Consider the following 17,802-nt stretch of genomic DNA (forward strand, 5'->3'; position numbering starts at 1 on the left):
TTTTTAAGTAAATTAAATTATATTAAATTATTGTATTATAAATGTAATATAATTACAGTTTCCTTAATTTCTTGGAGTAGATGTTGAACCTTGCTCTGTATGAGGCCTTGTGACAAATATGCAGGTCCTTATGAAAACAACCTACTTTTTTCCAAATAAGCTTATGAATAGGGGCAAAGTCAAGCTTTCCCAGGTTTTGAGTTTGTAGGTGTCAGTATAATGTCAGAGCTTAATGGATTTTAGTAAACCCACCACTAGTTTGTTCTGTCTATTCTTTAGTAGTAACATTTTTTTCAAACAGAGTGATTGTATTAATGCTGGAGTTTTTTTTTTTTTTTAAAGAGAGAGATAAAGAATTTTTAAATATTTATTTTTTTCTAGTTTTTGGTGTACACAACATCTTTATTTTATTTTTATGTGGTGCTGAGGATCGAACCCAGCGCCCCGCGCATGCCAGGGGAGCGTGCTACTGCTTGAGCCACATCCCCAGCCCAATGCTGGAAATTTTGAAAAGATCAGTTGATCAAGGTTTCACTTAAACTTGTAACTTAGAACATTGATGTTAGTATATCTCAAACTTTTCTCTCCATGTGTTTTGTGGGTTTTTTTTTTTTTTTTTTTTTGGTATTGAAGATTGAACCCAGAGGCACTTTACCACTGAGCTACATCACTACCCCTTTGAGATAGGATCTCACTAAGTTGCTTAGGGCCTCACTGAGTTGCTGAGACTGCTTAGAACTGGCATCCTCCTGACTCAATCTCTTGAGTTGTTGGAATTAAAAGCATGTGCCATTGTGCTCAGCTTATGTGTTTTTAAAAACAATTATTATTTTATAATATGAAATTTGTAGTAATTCTTGTCCTGACTGCAGAAATATTTGAGCATTATTCTGAAATCTTATATCTGATATAAACCTAAATGTCTAATATAAATTTGTTGAAAGTAACTTTATGACTGGAGAGTTGTCATATAATCATTGATTTTTCTCTTTTAAAAAATGCAAGTCGGAACTTGTCAGTCTGGCTGAAAACATTCAACAAAAGCTTTCTTATTTTAATGAATTGGAAACTATTAACACAGTAAGTTTTTTTTTTACTTTTTAATAAAGTTAATGATTTTTATTTCATCTTTTCCTTTTTTATTATAAACTTATAAATTAATTAAGCTTTTCAAACTTATAAATTGGCTTTAGTGATATTTTAAGGTAATAGCTTACCGATAGATATTCCTTTCTGTAGCCCATGGAGATTCCTTTACCAATTCAGAATTTTTTAAGCATGATATAAGCAGTATTTCTTAAATTGTGTTATTGTTATTAAAATCTTATTTGTTCTTCTTATAACATCTTATTTGTAAACTGTGAGGATTATAATAAGAAATATTCAATTTTAAATCTTGCTGTGGTTGTATTAATGTAAAATGGTAGTCAAAGTTTTAGAAACTGTTTCTCATGTTTGGTTTGAAGAAATGTATAGTTCTCATAATATATGCTATATCTCAAAATAATAGACTCAATAAAGACTGCTGTGTAAATTATGTTTCTTAACCATAAGTTAATCATAATAATTATGTAAAAATAGTGTTGAGTTACTGAAATAATCATAATTATTATAGTTTAATAAAGACACTGAAATAAAACTAATAGTTAACAATGAAATGCAATGGGAAACAGTTTATTGCCATGCTGTTTGAATTCAAGATAAGACATAATTGTCTAATAATATTTTATTTTCATAGTATGATTGCTGAATTTAGTGTGACTGCTAGTTAAACCTTTATAAGAAAATTATCAGTCTTCAAAAGTAGAAATATACACATTGTATACACACTGTCAAGTGCTAGAAAGTGGAAATTTGGATACTTGATGTGTTATTTCAATATAACATTGTGCAGTGTTTAATAAAAATATTTTCTAATTTTGCAGAGCCCCTTTAAAGCTTATTAGGAATAATCAGAATCAATATTTTTTTTTGTTTGTTTCCTCTTTATTCTTATACATGGACAATATTTAAGGATATTTTGATGACTTTTAAAATGTAAAGGCACTATCATATCCTTAAGGAATATATATATATATTAACTCTAATTTGTAATTTTTAACTGTTCCTTATGTGACTTTTTTTTTTTTTTTGGTCATTTGATTATTTGTTTTTGTTGTTGTTTTTCTCCTCGAAGAAATTGAATTCCCCTACATTGTCTGTGAATAGTGAAGGATTTATACCTATGCTGGCCAAGTTAGATGATTGTATAACATATATCTCATCTCATGTAAGTCATGGTATTTTATATCTTTTTAAAGAAATCTTAACATTCTTGTTATTATTTCTTGTGCTGTAAAATATTTATTTCTCCTGAAGGGAAAAATATATTCAGCTCTGTGTATCCAGGGTTCTGCTCCTGTGGATTCAATCAACTGAGAATTGAAAAGACTCAGAAAAAAAAATTGTCCTGTATTGAGCACACACAAACTTTTTCTTGCCATTAGGTCTTAAACAATATAGTATAACAACTATTTATGTAGGAATCATATTGTATTAGGTATTATATATAAGTAATACAGAAATGATTTAAAGTTTACAGGAGGTTGTATGAAGGTGATATATGTAAAGTCTACACCATTTTCTATAAATGAGTTGAGCATCCATGAATTTAATATTCTTGGGGATCCTGTAACAAGTCCTCCTTTGATACTGAGGGATGGCTATATGTGTTGTAGCATGTTGAATAAAAACTAGTAAATTTATTGGTATCAGTAGTGATATAAAAAATAATTTTAGCTCCCAAGGTGACTCCTGGAATGGAAAGGGTCCTGGCTCACTCAACTTTATCCTGTCTAAAAGGATGAGCCATTTTTAAGTTATTAATATCCTGATGTGTGAGATTTTTCTTTGGAAACAGGAAATGTTAATTGGGGGAAATAAAGACAAAACTCTCTGATTAACCTATCCCCCAAGGAGTTACTGCTGTATTCATGTCTCCTAAGTCCTTTTTCTATACGGACTTTACATATTCCAAGTTTTGGGTGTTAAAAATATATTTTGCTCACAAATGCAAATATTGATTGAACCTCTTTTCTGTGCCAGATGTAGGGTATTTGGCTGAGACCAAGTCAGTCAGATTGATTGTCTTTGTGAAGCTTATGATCTACATGAAACCTACTTTTGAGTTTTATATATTACTTAAAAGATACCTTGATTTTCATTTAAAGTTTGCTTTCTGTTAGCATTTGTTTCCTCTTTGTAAATCTTTCCCTTTCTTTTACAGCCTAATTTTAAAGATTACCCTGTATATTTACTGAAGTTTAAACAATGTCTTTCTAAAGCTTTGCACCTCATGAAGACATATACTGTGAATACACTACAGACCCTTACAAATCAGTTACTAAGAAGGGTGAGTTAACTGATCCCAATGTCAGCTTGTTTTTTTATTATTGATACATTTATCTTCCATAAACTTTGTTTGAAATTAGTGCTTTATTCAAATTTTTTTTTACCTTTTATTAAATTAAATAAGAATCTGTACTGCAGTTTTATTTATAACAGGGAAAATGGTTATTTTATAAGTATCCATTGTAGTCTTATTTTCAAATAATATTTAACAGTGTGATAAGCATATCTATTACATAATAAATAACAAAATGAGAAAAATATTAAAACATTTTTTTCTCATGAAAATTTTGGAAAATATATCAAAATAGTAAAAGTGGCTTAGTCTGTGTGGTGAATAATTTTAATTTTAATTTTGTTGTTGTTGTTGTTGTTGTATCGAGGCTTGAACCCAATATCTAGTGCATGCTAGGCAAGTGCTGTACTACTGAGCCCTTTCTCCAGCCCCAAATCGTTTTCTTTACCTTATTATCTATTTTTTGGTAGTCTTTATATTTTTTTAAATTTACCAAACATTTTTATTGAGTATGTTCTAATGCTTGGTAGTATTAAGAGGTGTATAGTATCAAAAGGAACTCATATTCAGGAGAATAGTAGCAAAAGGGACTCATTTAGGAGAACTAATCAGTAAAAGAAGGAAACAGGTTACAGGTTGCAGTTATTAGTTACAGTGGGGAAAAAACAGGGTGTTAGATTAGAAAACAAGAATGGAATTAGCTAGGACCATGGTCATTGAGCATATTTCTTTCCTAAGAAAATAAAACCATAAAGTTTATGTTTTATTTTTTAAGGTTATTTTCTGAAGAACATGGAGTGTCTTTAACTTTGAATTCAAAGCCAGTGATTTGGGTTGTTTTACTGTTCACATTGCTTTTAGATGAGATGAAACAGCCAGACTGTACTTTTCTATTTAGTGGAATTTTCAGTGAGTTTAGGAAGTACTAGTACCTACTACACTAGTGCTTTACTGTTGAACTGCAGAAAACCTCTGTAAGTATGTATTGTGGAAATTTTATGAATGCACTGAATCAAAATGAGGTTAAATAATTTGGCCACTGTCATATGCTGAATTTAGGTCTGTTTACCGCTAATATTCAAATAATAAGGCAAATTTTAATGAAAATAAGGGGGGAGAGGTGACATTTCCACTTACTTATTTCTCATAACTAATAATAATATGTAATCTTTGAGATTTTTCTCTCTAAGCTTTTGATTGTTCTAGAGGCCAACCAAGACTCTTGTGAAATGGTTAATGTTACATTTTCTGAATAATTATTTGTTTGCTAATTATCTTTCTTCCCTATCTTCCCTCATGTTTCTTTAGGATCCTTCATCTGTACCTAATGCAGACAATGCCTTCACATTATTTTATGTAAAATTTCGAACTGCTGCCCCCAAAGTCCGAGTAAGTCTATTATCATAAGTAGCATATTTTGCTGTGACATTTATTTAGCCAGCCCTTTGCTTATCCTGGGAAAATGAACATGAATGAAATATAGGCATTGTCTTTTCACATTTCATCAGTGTGTCTTAGGTGCTGGGTGCTGGGTGTTCCGAAGTCCAAAGAGCAGGAAACACTCAGCTCTTCTCTGATGCTTGGGGAAGCTTTCTAGCTGAAGGTGATAATTGAGCTTAGAAAGTTCAATATTTAGTGGACCTAAGAGGGTTGCTAAAAGAATTTTTTTTTTCAATAATATATATAGAGAATGGCCTTATAGAGAAGGTTGTTAGAGATAAAAGATTTGTATTTTGGGAGGACTCCATGTAATTTCTTATTGTCAATTTCTCATTGAAATACAGGACATTAGTGGTGTGTGATGGGAAAGATGACAATAAAGATAACAAAGACCATCTCACAAGGGATGTTAAATGTCAGGCTAATTAAGGAAAATTAGAGAACAGTGAGATGTCTTTTTTTTTTTAAAGAGAGAGAGAATTTTTTAATATTAATTTTTAGTTTTCGGTGGACACAACATCTTTATTTTTATGTGGTGCTAAGGATTGAATCCAGCACCTCGTGCATGCCAAGTGAGCACGTTACCACTTGAGCCACATCCCCAGCCCCCAGTGAGATGTCTTAATCTGGAGAGTGATTTGTTCAAATTTGCCATCTCATATAAGATTAAGGATTCAGTATAAAAATGAATTATGTTGAAGAGAGATTTGAGATAGGAAGGCATGATTAACAAGGAAGATTTTTGCAGTCATTCAGTGAGAAGTAGATGTTGTATTGGCAGTATATTTCATGAGGTTGGGAATGTGCTTCCTTAGCCCATCTGGTATGCAAAGGAATTCACTTTATATTTATCTTGATAAAGCAATTGGAAATGGGGGGAGCAAAAGTCTGTCTATCTATCTAGAGAGAGTTTGTGTGTGTGTGTGTGTGTGTGTTATTTATATGACACATCTGAGATACAGTTAATTTTACTCATTGTGAAGTTCTTACAAAGAATTATTTACTTTTGCTGACTCTTGACTTCACTCTCTTCCTTGTTTCTTTCTTAAAAGTCAGCCAATTAAAGGGATTTTTTTTAACTTAGTTTTTTTTTTGAATAAAAGATATAAAGAGTGGTTAATTGGTAGTATGAGATATAGATTGTACCTGATTGATTGCTTGTTTATTAGCCAAATACCAATGACAAAATGTGATTAGGAAAGAAATGTTATGTATAACACAGCTTAGTGTGGTGGGTGATTACAAAATGCTTTCCTATGTACTATTAGAAATCAATTAGTGTGTGTCATGGGGTCCCATTTATTTTAGTGACAGCATAACATTCGCCTAGCAATACATTTAGTGACAGCATAACATTCACCTAGCAGTAACGTTAATGGAATTACAGAGATGAAGACAATGATAAAATTAGACTGAAAATCATGAAAGACTGAATGAAGGGTAAGACTATTTTGTTTCTGGTTGGGGAGACTGTTTTTTAATATCAGTTCTTTCCCATGGTAGCTTATTGGTTGGAGGGTACTCCTAGTAAAAATTCCAATGGAATTTCTTCTATTTGTTCCAAACATCCCAAATCAAAAAGGACTGGAGTTTTCTACATGGCACATTGGGAAAATTTGCTAAGTATTTGAGGGAAAAAAAAAAAAAGTAAGCTCTTCACTTTATAATAAATGAACCCATAAATTAAAGAAAAAAAGTAATAAGCAGACTGCCCCCCCCAAAAAAACAGAAAAAAATTATTGGAAAAAATTAGGAAAAGATATAGGATATAAAATTTAAATTTTCTGAATTTTAAATAGCAGAAGCAAAGACAGACACTAGAATGTTTGCAACAGGTAAGAAGGTCAATATTTTTAAATATTCTATGTGCTTATTAATCAGTATAAGAAAGATGAAGATCTATTATAAAAAGACCAGAGTATCCTCAGAAAATATGAAAAATTAAGGTTTGACTTTTTTTTGTTTTTTGTTTGTCAGAAAGTGGCACATTAAGGTATAATAGTGCTTTTGAGGATTTGGTGAGACAAACAGGACTGCTGGTAGGCATGTATGTGGATTCCTTTCTAAAAATTGTTTAGGAGAAAAGACCAAAAGCCTAATATACATCTCTCTCTTGATCCATTTTGTTGGGGTCCCCACCTGAGAAGTAGGTGCTTTTATGATACTTGTTTTATTTGGTAGGGAGTGGAATCTCAGAATGTGAACCAGCTTGCCTGGGCTCAAACAGCTATGTGGAGCAGACACTCAAACCCCCAAAGTTTCACTTCAGGTTCTTGACCAATAGATTATGATTCTTTGGAAACAACTGAAATGTTGAACAGTGGAGTAATTGACTCAGAATATATCTACTCAATAGTGTGGTATAGAATATTGTGTAATAATTTGTGTAATGTTTATTTATAATGATGATTCATTCATTCAGGTATCAGGTACCATGCTAAGACTTTCTATACATTTTTATCTAATACCAGATTTACTTGATAGGATAATACTTTTGAAATAGTGTTAATTAAAAAACAGACTATAAAACCAAATATATGGTATAATTCCAGTTACATTTAAAGAAAAATATAGTAACAGTGGGTACAAAGAACTGAGACTATATACTGAAATATTAAGTGTGTTTACTTTTTAGTACTATCCAGGAGTTTTTTTATTATTTTAACTTGTATGTAAAAAGTTTTTTGAGTGTGTGATGCTGTTATAATCAGAAAGTAATTGAAAGTACAATTAAAAAGATGCTTTTCAATGTATTTTTCTTTATTCTGCAGACTCTTATTGAACAAATAGAACAGCGATCTGAAAAAATACCTGAGTGAGTACTCAGATGTTCTTTGATTTGATTATCTCCTCCTGTACTATTTTTCCCAGATCTAGTTGTGTCACTGATATCTTCTGAGCAGACGCCTCCAATCTTGTTCTTGCAGTATATAACTTACTTGGGGGAGCAATTTCTCAGACCTAATTTGGAAAGTTTAAATGGCAGCAGATTTCCCCAAAGCAGTATTTCCTTTTCATTTGGGCAGACCTGATGTCTCTCTTTTGGAAGCGAAATCCTTTAAAATTTGAAGCTTACGACATCACTTAATTATGGGTTTTATTTTATATCTGTATTTCTAAGCGTTTGAGAGGCAACTGAGGTGTGACCATTATGCTTTTAGAGATTTAATAACCTATTCTGGGATTTAAGACCAGATTTAGTTTACATTATTAGAAATTAAAGATTCAGATCCCAATCTTACTTGCTTTCCACCAGATACCAGCAACTGCTTAATGATATCCACCAGTGTTACCTTGATCAGCGGGAGCTCCTTCTGGGCCCTAGTATTGCCTGTACTGTCACAGAGTTAACCAGCCAAAATAACAGAGATCATTGTGCCTTGGTAAGTTTCTCCTTGTTTTGGTTTAATGTTAATCCTTCCTCTGAGCTATTTTGATAACCCCCCTTATTTACTTGGGTAAATCAGTTTGGGTTCCCATGTCAGAAAACTAAAAATTTTTTTCAGTTATTATAAATCTAGTTTAGTATTAAGCCTTATTTAACTTTGCAAACTATTTTCATTTTAATTTATTTTTGAGGTATGAAGATTCATCAGTAAGTATTGTTCTGTGAAAGGTGAGGCATCAAAGTTAGTGGATTTATTTTGACAGTTTAATTTTAGCCTCACTTGTACTGCAGAAGTACTTTTTTGGCTAGTTGCAATTTTAATTCATACTATAGAAAAACATAAAGGTTCTTTTTAAAAACATTCTGTTTTTCAACTAGAAATTTATGTTATTATCAGAAGTTGAGAAAATTAAGCATTAATAAAAAATTTAAATCATCTGTAATCCCATTGGGCATTAATCCATGGAAGCAAATCTTTTTTTTTTTTTGTTCTTTGATAAGTTGTTTTATAAATGTATGCATACTCTTTTTTGCAGTAAAAGTGTTGGCTTTATATCACAAATGCTGGAATGTTATGTGTCTCTAACTGCAGGTGGTGTATGTGTTTACTGCAGGTTCGCGGTGGCTGTGCCTTTATGGTCCATGTATGCCAGGATGAGCACCAACTTTACAATGAATTTTTTACAAAACCGACATCAAAATTAGAGTAGGTAGTAAGTACATGGGATCTAACTCTTGTTGATAAGACTTAATTTGCTAATGGCCATGATGGAGTAGTGTATTATAGGAGTATTATATAATTAACTGCAGTGTTTTAACTTTTTTATGTTTGTGAACAGAATATTGATGGATGGGGTAGGTTATTTTCTTAAAATAAATATGTGGTTTAAAGGTTGACATAGTATAATTATGGAGACTTTTTTGGTACAACAGGAAGAATTCTATGCAGGAATCTAGATCCCCTGTTTGCACTTAGTAAAATAATTCCTTCTAGTTAAAAAATTTCATGATTCTAACGTAAGGTACTTAAAATACAGATACTATTTAATAACTTTTTCTTTTTCTGAAAGTGCCTTTCATTTCTGTTAGTCTCTTTTGGTTTCTTCATGTTGGCTATTTTGACTCTTAAAGATTTTTATTTATGACTTTAGTAATGAGGAAGAGAAAAAATATATTTTACGGTTTTGGTTGAGGGATCACTTTTGATGAAATACTATATATAGAAATGTACTGTTGACAATATGAAGAATATAGACAACCTAATTTTTTTCTTTTCAAATGTTTAAAATTTCTCAAAATACTGGGTATGTGTCTATATTACTTTGAGGTTTATTTATCTAAACCTGTACATATTAAAAAGTTTTGAGGCGGAAACATACCATTTGATTTACAGTGAAGTGAAATATAAAAGGTAATCAAATTCTACTGAAATAGTTTTGTTTTTGAAAGGACATACAGAATATTATTGCTAAAATAAATAAAAGTTATAATAGGTTGACTTTTGGTTGTAGGAAGCTAAATTTGAACTGTCTTCTGTGGATTGTTTATTGATTCTGAGCTTTTAAAGAAAAAAGTTTCACAAAAATACTTTCAGCCTATCATTTCTCATTCTATAATGTTCCCAGATGCTGTTTTCCAGTAGATATTTATTATTTTTATTGGCTAGAAGTAATCAATGAAGCTTTTAAAGTATTAGAAAGTCCTGAAAGATTACTGCTAATAACCATATTTTATTCTTTCATTTTAGTGAGCTTTTGGAGAAACTGTGCGTGTCATTATACGATGTCTTCAGGCCACTGATAATTCATGTTATTCACTTAGAGACTCTGTCGGAACTTTGTGGAATTCTTAAAAATGAAGTGCTTGAAGATCATGTACAGAACAATGGTAAATAAGTAGAAGTGAATATTTTAAAAGTCTTTTAATTATGTCTGTGATGTAGTGAATTTGAAAAAAAGTTAGATCTTTTTCCTCCCATAATCCCAATGCATAAATACTTAACTTATGCATTTTTAAATTTTTTAAAAAATATTTATTTATGTATCTTTAGTTTTATAGGTGGATACATTAGTTTGTTTTTATGTGGTGCTGAGGATCGAACCCAGTGCCTCATGCATGCTAGGTGAGCAGTCTACCACCACCCCAGCCCCTAATTTTTAATTTTTTAAAAAATATTTTTGAAGGTTTGGTTGATGCCTTGCCCCTTTTTGAATCAAGATGCAACATTCTGTGACTAAAGTTACAAATTAAATAGGAAAAGAATTTTAAAACCTGGGCAAAATTAGTAACAAAATAAAGAATCATGTTTATTATTTTTGTGGTGCTGGGCCTTGCACATGGCAGGCAAACCATCCATTTCTACATTGCAGCCTAATTAGTCACTTTTCATTCTGGCATCTGGAATCTAGAGAGAACTGACTTTTAGTTTTGGATTAGGCATTTCTACTACAGTGTTACCAGAATATAAAGCAATTGACTATATTATTATTTGGTACCGGGGATTGAACTCAAGGGCACTCAACCACTGAGCCACATCCCCAGCCCTATTTTGAATTTTATTTAGAGACAGGATCTCATTAAGTTGTTTAGTGTTTTGTTGTTGCAAGGCTGGCTTTGAATTTAAGATTCTCCTGCCTCAGCCTCCTGAGCCATTGGGATTACGCGTGTGTGCCACCGTGCCTGGCTATATCGCATACTTTTGATTAAAAATTGGAATTATTTTAGCAGACTTATACGTAGTAATTTTTGAAATAACAAATAAAAGCAATTTTCTAATGATTCATTATTTTTGAAATTACAAATAAGCTCAAATAGTTACAAATAAAGGAAAACAGTTCTCTGGAACATCTCTGCCCCATCCATCTGATTACTTTGTTGATATTTGGTTTGATTGTCATAGAAAACATGATTTTCTTAATCATATACTTAGATACCTTTATAAAAAATACCCTTCACGAACTGGCAGAATTTATTGTCTTCACCTTGGCTTTTGTTAATAGACTCTATGAGTTTGTTATTCTTTTATAGTCATTCCTGTTGTATTTAGTTAGTCTAATATATACATTTTCTCCCTTATTAATGCTTCTGAACATCAGACAGTTTTTTTTTCATAAGACAACTTTTTAATTAAAATGAATGTTTTATGTATGTTATTATATACTGTCTCCAACTGTCTATCCCTTGGAAAGATATTACTGAAATACTGGTTGTCTTAACATTGATGGCATCTTAGAAATGAAGAAGTCTTTATAAACTCATATGTATTTTTATTTTTTACCTTTTGTCTTTGTGAAAATGTTAAGTCAATATATGTGGGACTCAATTTATTTATAAGATGTAGACTATAACCCAATTAATAAGCTGCCAGGTCTATCTCTTAGGATTAGTCTGAAGCTATATAAAATAATTTTTTTTTCTTTGTCTTCTGGTACTGGGATTTAACTCAGGGCAGTTTACCACTGATCTACATCCTCTGCTTTCCACTACCCCTTCCCCTTATTTTGAGACAGGGTCTTACTAAGGTGCTTAGCCTGAAACTTGTGATCCTCCTGTCTAAGTCTCCAAATTACTGGGATAATAGGCATATACCACTGTGCCTGGCTAAAAGAATTTTGAAGAGTCCAAGGCACTCTTAGAATTCATATTTATTATTTATATTAATAATAAAAATAATTTTGCAGAGTCCCAGGAAGGAGATACAAGGACCAATTTTAAAATTGAAGAAATTGAAAACATTTATTAAACTTATTTTAGGTCATTTGAGTTATTCTGAAATAGAATCAACCACAGTCTCTGGAGCAAAAATGGTTAATACTGTTTCTGCTTGATGAGAAGAAAATAGTTTCCTGAGCCTAAAGGAGTAGATGATGTGTTTCTTTTTTTTATTAGCTGAACAACTGGGGGCATTTGCAGCTGGAGTAAAGCAGATGTTGGAAGATGTACAAGAGCGACTTGTGTACCGAACTCACATCTACATTCAGACAGACATCACAGGCTATAAACCAGCTCCTGGAGACCTGGCATATCCTGATAAATTAGTCATGATGGAGGTAGGGGCTCCACACCTTATCTCCTTCCTGCCCCCACACAGCTTTTGAATGTTTCATGCTAGTTAAAATAGGATTTTTCTTTTTTAATTCTCACTCAAAATGTAAAATCAAGTTAAACTTGCTGTGAAAATCATAGGAAATAATAATTTTAAAACCTTGAAGAATTAAACATTAAGTTCTGTTTTTTAAACATTCTATTCAGTTTTCTCCCCCTTTGCCAGAACATATGCATTCTTAATTTTTAAATTGTCAATTAGTGCTTTCTGTGATTTTTCTGTTTTCTTTATAAGTGTCATAGAAGAGAGTCCATAATAGGAGCCATTGTAGTTGGCTGACATTGTAGAACTGTGTCATATTCTCGTAAATCATGGAGTCATCTCAGAATTAGAAAATATCTAGTTCTTATATATGGTTTGAAGGCCTAGGTTTATCTTCTGGTCTTTCTGTTCCATATTGTATCTTCATTTTCTTTTAATTTTGGACAGAGTTTAAAGAATGCTTAGTATATTATTGTTATAATTAGAACCTAGAACTTTTTTAATGGAAAATTTTAAATACAAGTAAAAGTATAGATAATACTGTTATAGTTCTTACATACCATTACCCAACCCTCAACATGGCCAGTCTCATTTTTTTTGTACCTCCTTACTTCTTCTTGCTTGCATTAATTATTTTAGAACAAGTTTCAAACATCATTAAAATATGTAAATACTTCAGTAGGTGACTCTAAAAGGCATTTTAATTAAAAAAATTTTAATAGTTGTAGATGGACAGCATGCCTTTAATTAATTAATTAATTAATTAATTTTTTATGTGGTGCTAAGGATCGAACCTAGTGCCTCTCACATGCTAGGCAAGTGCTCTGCCACTGAGCTACAGCCCCAGCCCAGCCCTTTTATTTATAACACAACCATAATACCATTTTCACACCTAAAATGAGTTTACATTTAGTTCCTTGCTATCATCAAATATCCAGTCAAATCTGTAATTTTTTCAAGATTCACTAGGTTAATGTTTATCACATTTGTTTTGTCTTTGAATGTATGCTTTGGTGCCCAGTCATTTGAAAGTAAGTTGATGACATCTTGATAATTCATCCTAAGTACTTTTTCTAAGAATAGAATTGTTGCCACATAGCCACAATACCATTTTGCACACTTAAAAGAAATTTAACATTAATTCAGCAGTGTTATTTACATATAGTTCATATTAAAATTTCTTCATTTGTCCTTCAAATGTCTTTTATAACTGGACCAAAAGCTTTTTGAAATGGGATCCATCAAGTTTACTGTGTTGCATTTGGTTTTTATGTCTCTTTAATCTCTTTTGAACAAATTAAGACTCCTTTCTTTCCCCACCTCCTTTGTTTTTTTGTTTTTATAGAATGACTTTTTTAGAGAGACCAGACCAGCTTTGTTATAGAATATGCCACATTATATAGATTTATCTTAAATTTAGGTTATTTATTTATTTTTTGTAAGAATGCCAAATAGCTTATGTGTACTTTTTACTTCCATACATCAAAGGCACGTAATGACAGGTTGTTCCATGAATGATTAGGTGTATACTTCCCCCTTTATAATTAGGAAGTACTTATAGGATGATGTTTTGATTTTATGTGAGTTCCCCAACATCTTTTCAGCCAGTTCATATTGCCACACACTCCTCAAAACAAGACTATAGTGTTCTTTCTGATCTCTCTATGCAGCAAATTGCTCAGAGTTTAAAAGATGAGCAGAAGAAGTTACCTTCAGAAGCTTCATTTTCAGATGTTCGGCTAGAAGAAACAGAGTCTAACAGTCTCACAAAATCTGGTATGTAATCATGTCTTAACTTCCAGCATTTATTCATTCAGCTCAGAAACCTCTACTGAGTACTCGTTGTGTCCCAGGCATGAAACAGTTTGTATTTTTGAGGAACTTACACTTTATGGGGGGAGATCTATAATTGACATAATTCATTGCTGAGTGAGATGCTCAGAGGATGCACAGGGATCTTTTGGATCATGGATAATCTTTGGGGCAAAGGAAATTACAAAGGGAATGCAATGTGAATTCAAGGGAGTGGGGTCAGGGTGAGGTGTGGCGTCTGAAAGCTTTGGTTTTTATGAAGAATGTGAGAGTCAGGTGACTTCAGGTTGTCTAAGATACACAGAGCAGCATGTGGAAAGGCATGCTAGAATGGAAGACCAGGGCTGCTGTGGAAAAGTGCAGTGGCTCAGTGTGTTTGGACACAGGTTATCTGTGGGGAAGAAGCAGGTAAGGCAAGCCAGACTGTAGTAAGTGTTGTGGGATAGTCCCATGGCTTTTATACTTCTAGCTATTAGTATAGTGTATCAGGGTTACTGTACTATCAGATTTGCATTTTGTGTGTTATGCAAGGAGGAAAATCACTCAGGAGTGACCTAGATAACAAGGTGCATAGGAAGTAAGACACCCCCTCCCCTGCTGTAAGGGTGACACTCAAACTCGGCTTACCGTGGGACTGGTTAGGAGAGGAGGAACAATAACTCCATGGGCTTTAAAAAGCCTCAATCTCCCCCAAGATCCCTAGTTTTAGAGCATTATCAGGTATTTTGAGTCAGCTCTAGAGATGGTTGGGATCCCAAATCCATATTGCCAGGCAGCCTGGGCATTCCCTATCTGATAAAGACATTTTATCACACTTACCACATAGAAGGGGAGACTCACTGGGAGGAAATTTCTTCCTGTGAGTAGAACCATGTCACATTGTAGGGTCCCTTTTGTCCACTATACCTTGGTTCTAGTAAACCTCTAAGAGTTATTGAAGAAAATAGTATATCCCTGTCTTGCCAGCCCTGGCTTTGTATGTTTTCTCTTCCCAGTAAAGCCTGTTCTTTAATGCATGCCTGGCATTACAATGAGGCTATGTTGACAGAACTGTAAAGGCTGGTTTGGAGGCTGTTGTGTTTTGCCATTTGAAAGACACACATGATTTGAATCAGGGTGTTGATGAGCCAGTGAAGATAAGTGTGAAGTAGAGGGATATGGTTAGAAGTCTTGAGTCCAAAGAATTTCATGACACACTAGAAGTGAGGGCTAAGAGAAGAGTTGAGGAAGTTCATGTGGAATCACTGAGAAGATCTGTTTATATGGATCTAGAACTGTGCTGGCCAATACAGTAATCACCTGCCATTGAGTATGTAGAATATGACTAGTTCGTTCTAATGTGCTGTGGGGAAGATGTGCTCTAAGTGTGTTAAAAATACACCCGATTTCAAAGACTTAATATGAAATAAAGGATAGAAAATGCCTTTTTAGTAACTTATATTGATTGCATGTTAAATGGTATTTTGGGTATATTAAAGAAAATATATTGAAATTAATTTCACTTGTTTTTTCTTTTTTTGGTGGTGCTGAAAATTGAGCCTAGGGCAATACTCATGGTCTGCCACTGAGCTACATCCCAACCCCCTTTTCCTTTTGTTAATGTGGCATTTTACTCTGTCACATGACTCATGTTATATTTCTATTGGACAGCACTGCTCTAGAGTTATAAGTAGAACCAGCATAGAGATAAAAATGGAGAAGCAGTTGATACTTTGGGCTTTTATATGATCACCCCACTCTATAGAGTTGAGCGATTGATTGTAGCCGAGGTCTGGGGAGAGACTTAGCCAGTGCCAACATTAAGGAGCAAATTGGGGCAGAGGAGTGAACTGAGCTGAGAAAGAACAGCCAGTGAGATCAGAGACAGGCAGGTGAGAGGGTTATGACTAAAACCAGGGAGGAGGGCTTGGCAGAGCCATTTGAGGAAACAAATGAGAAAGATGAAATTACAAGGACATTTTGGATAGAGAAGGCTTCACATAATATGAGTTAGAATAATTTGGAGTAAGAATAAAGTCTGTTTAAAGTATTGAGAATGTAATTCTGAAAGTAATAAGAAAACTTGTCTATGAGTAGCGGGTATCATGGGAGTAAAAATCTTTGGAGTTAAAATGGTCAAGGTCATATGGTCATATGTTCATCCATATGCTTATTGGCGTTAGTAGAATGGTGATAGAATTTGAGCTGGAAAGCAAGACTCTGAATTAGGTGGCATGCAGAACCCAAACCAAAAGCAACTCTGAAATACATAACAACCACTTTTTCTGGTTTCTAGGTATGTCAGAAATGAGAGAATGATATCATGAGGGTTTCAAAATGAGGGCTTTTAGTGATTTGGTTCTTGGGGTGGAACGAGGTGACATAGCACATTGATGGAGAGACCATTCTCTAAAGAGAATAATTATTAGTCTCTTCAAAAAGCTGGCTTTTTTTTATGTGTAGAAAAGTGAAGGGGGATGAGGGCACAAAGGGTGATAGACGAGGACCTGTGCTCTTGAGAAGAGGCAACAAGGAGACCCTTGTCTTTCGATGGCTTGCTGTGGAAGTAAACCAACCCCCACTGCTTGTCAACAGCTGTTTAAACAGGACAATGAAAAAAAAAATGAACACAAAAGTTGACTTCCAGCTTTATTTCACTAAACTTATATTTGGGTTACTTTTTTGGCTCTTTATTTTTTAAAAAATATTTTTAAATTGTAGTTGGACACAATACCTTTATTTTATTTATTTATTTATTTATATATGGTGCTGAGGATCGAACCCAGGGCCTTGCACGTGCTAGATGAGTGCTCTACTGCAAAGCTACAACCCCAGCCCTTTGACTCTTTATTTTGAAGGAGAGGTCCTACAGATAGCAAAATCCTTAGCAAAACTGTAGATGCTTAATATTCTTTTATATCTGTTTTAGTATTGTTTTTCTTTAAGAAATTTTATAAAGGAGATCTTATTTTAAATTTTGAGGCCTTATGGAAGAGATTTAAAATTATACAGATAGTGCTTACTTAATAATAAAAAAACTTAAAAATTATGAAGTAGGAAGTTGAAAGCACTAACCCACAACACTGCTGACATTTCTCCCTGCCAGATCTGTATTACATACAGATCTAGATCTTGATCTTGTTTTAAAATAGGAATTGTGTTTATTCCATAAGCAATTTGGGTTGGGCATATATATGAAGCTGGAATATATGTATATACTCTTGTGTTCTCATTGACTGTGTTAAACCTCACTTAGATTTCTTAGGGCATTCTTGATTAAAGGCTAGAAAAAAATTGACATCATTCCAGTTATTGTTAGCTAACAAGAAGGAGTAGTTTATAGTTTCCACGTAAGTTATTGTAAGACAGACATCCACGTATGTGAAATCTGTTTTCTTTTCCATTTGGGTTTTAGGTTCAACAGAATCCCTCAATCCTAGACCACATACCACGATTTCTCCAGCAGATCTTCATGGAATGTGGTATCCTACAGTTCGAAGAACTCTTGTCTGTCTCTCCAAATTATACAGATGCATAGATGTATGTGTATAAATTCTTTTATCTTTACTGTGAATTTATTTACTCTTTCACTTAGAATATTTTAAAATTTTTATTTTAAGATCTTGATGTATTTTATTTGTTATTCTTAGAATTATAATTTTTAGATATGGAGATTACTTGAAGGTCAATCTA

At 33.0% G+C, this 17,802-nt stretch overlaps 1 protein-coding gene across 4 annotated transcripts in view; it reads left to right on the forward strand.

Moving 5' to 3' along the window:
- The window catches only part of Cog3 (component of oligomeric golgi complex 3), a 52,875-nt gene that overhangs the window by 12,090 nt on the left and 22,983 nt on the right, over positions 1 to 17,802 (forward strand). For all 4 annotated transcript variants that reach the window (XR_013423360.1, XM_078015980.1, XM_078015979.1 and 1 more), the window contains exons 5-15: positions 1,006 to 1,080; positions 2,177 to 2,269; positions 3,266 to 3,391; positions 4,712 to 4,792; positions 7,615 to 7,658; positions 8,100 to 8,226; positions 8,846 to 8,937; positions 9,979 to 10,118; positions 12,120 to 12,280; positions 13,989 to 14,094; positions 17,525 to 17,649. Coding sequence is in view for 3 of the 4 variants with exons in the window: in XM_078015980.1 (XP_077872106.1) it covers positions 1,006 to 1,080; positions 2,177 to 2,269; positions 3,266 to 3,391; positions 4,712 to 4,792; positions 7,615 to 7,658; positions 8,100 to 8,226; positions 8,846 to 8,937; positions 9,979 to 10,118; positions 12,120 to 12,280; positions 13,989 to 14,094; positions 17,525 to 17,649 (1,170 nt within the window). In the remaining variant the exon portion in view is untranslated. The remainder of the gene's footprint in view (positions 1 to 1,005; positions 1,081 to 2,176; positions 2,270 to 3,265; positions 3,392 to 4,711; positions 4,793 to 7,614; positions 7,659 to 8,099; positions 8,227 to 8,845; positions 8,938 to 9,978; positions 10,119 to 12,119; positions 12,281 to 13,988; positions 14,095 to 17,524; positions 17,650 to 17,802) is intronic.

The sequence above is a fragment of the Ictidomys tridecemlineatus genome, chromosome 6 (assembly GCF_052094955.1).
Source record: "Ictidomys tridecemlineatus isolate mIctTri1 chromosome 6, mIctTri1.hap1, whole genome shotgun sequence".
Lineage (NCBI taxonomy): Eukaryota > Metazoa > Chordata > Mammalia > Rodentia > Sciuridae > Ictidomys > Ictidomys tridecemlineatus.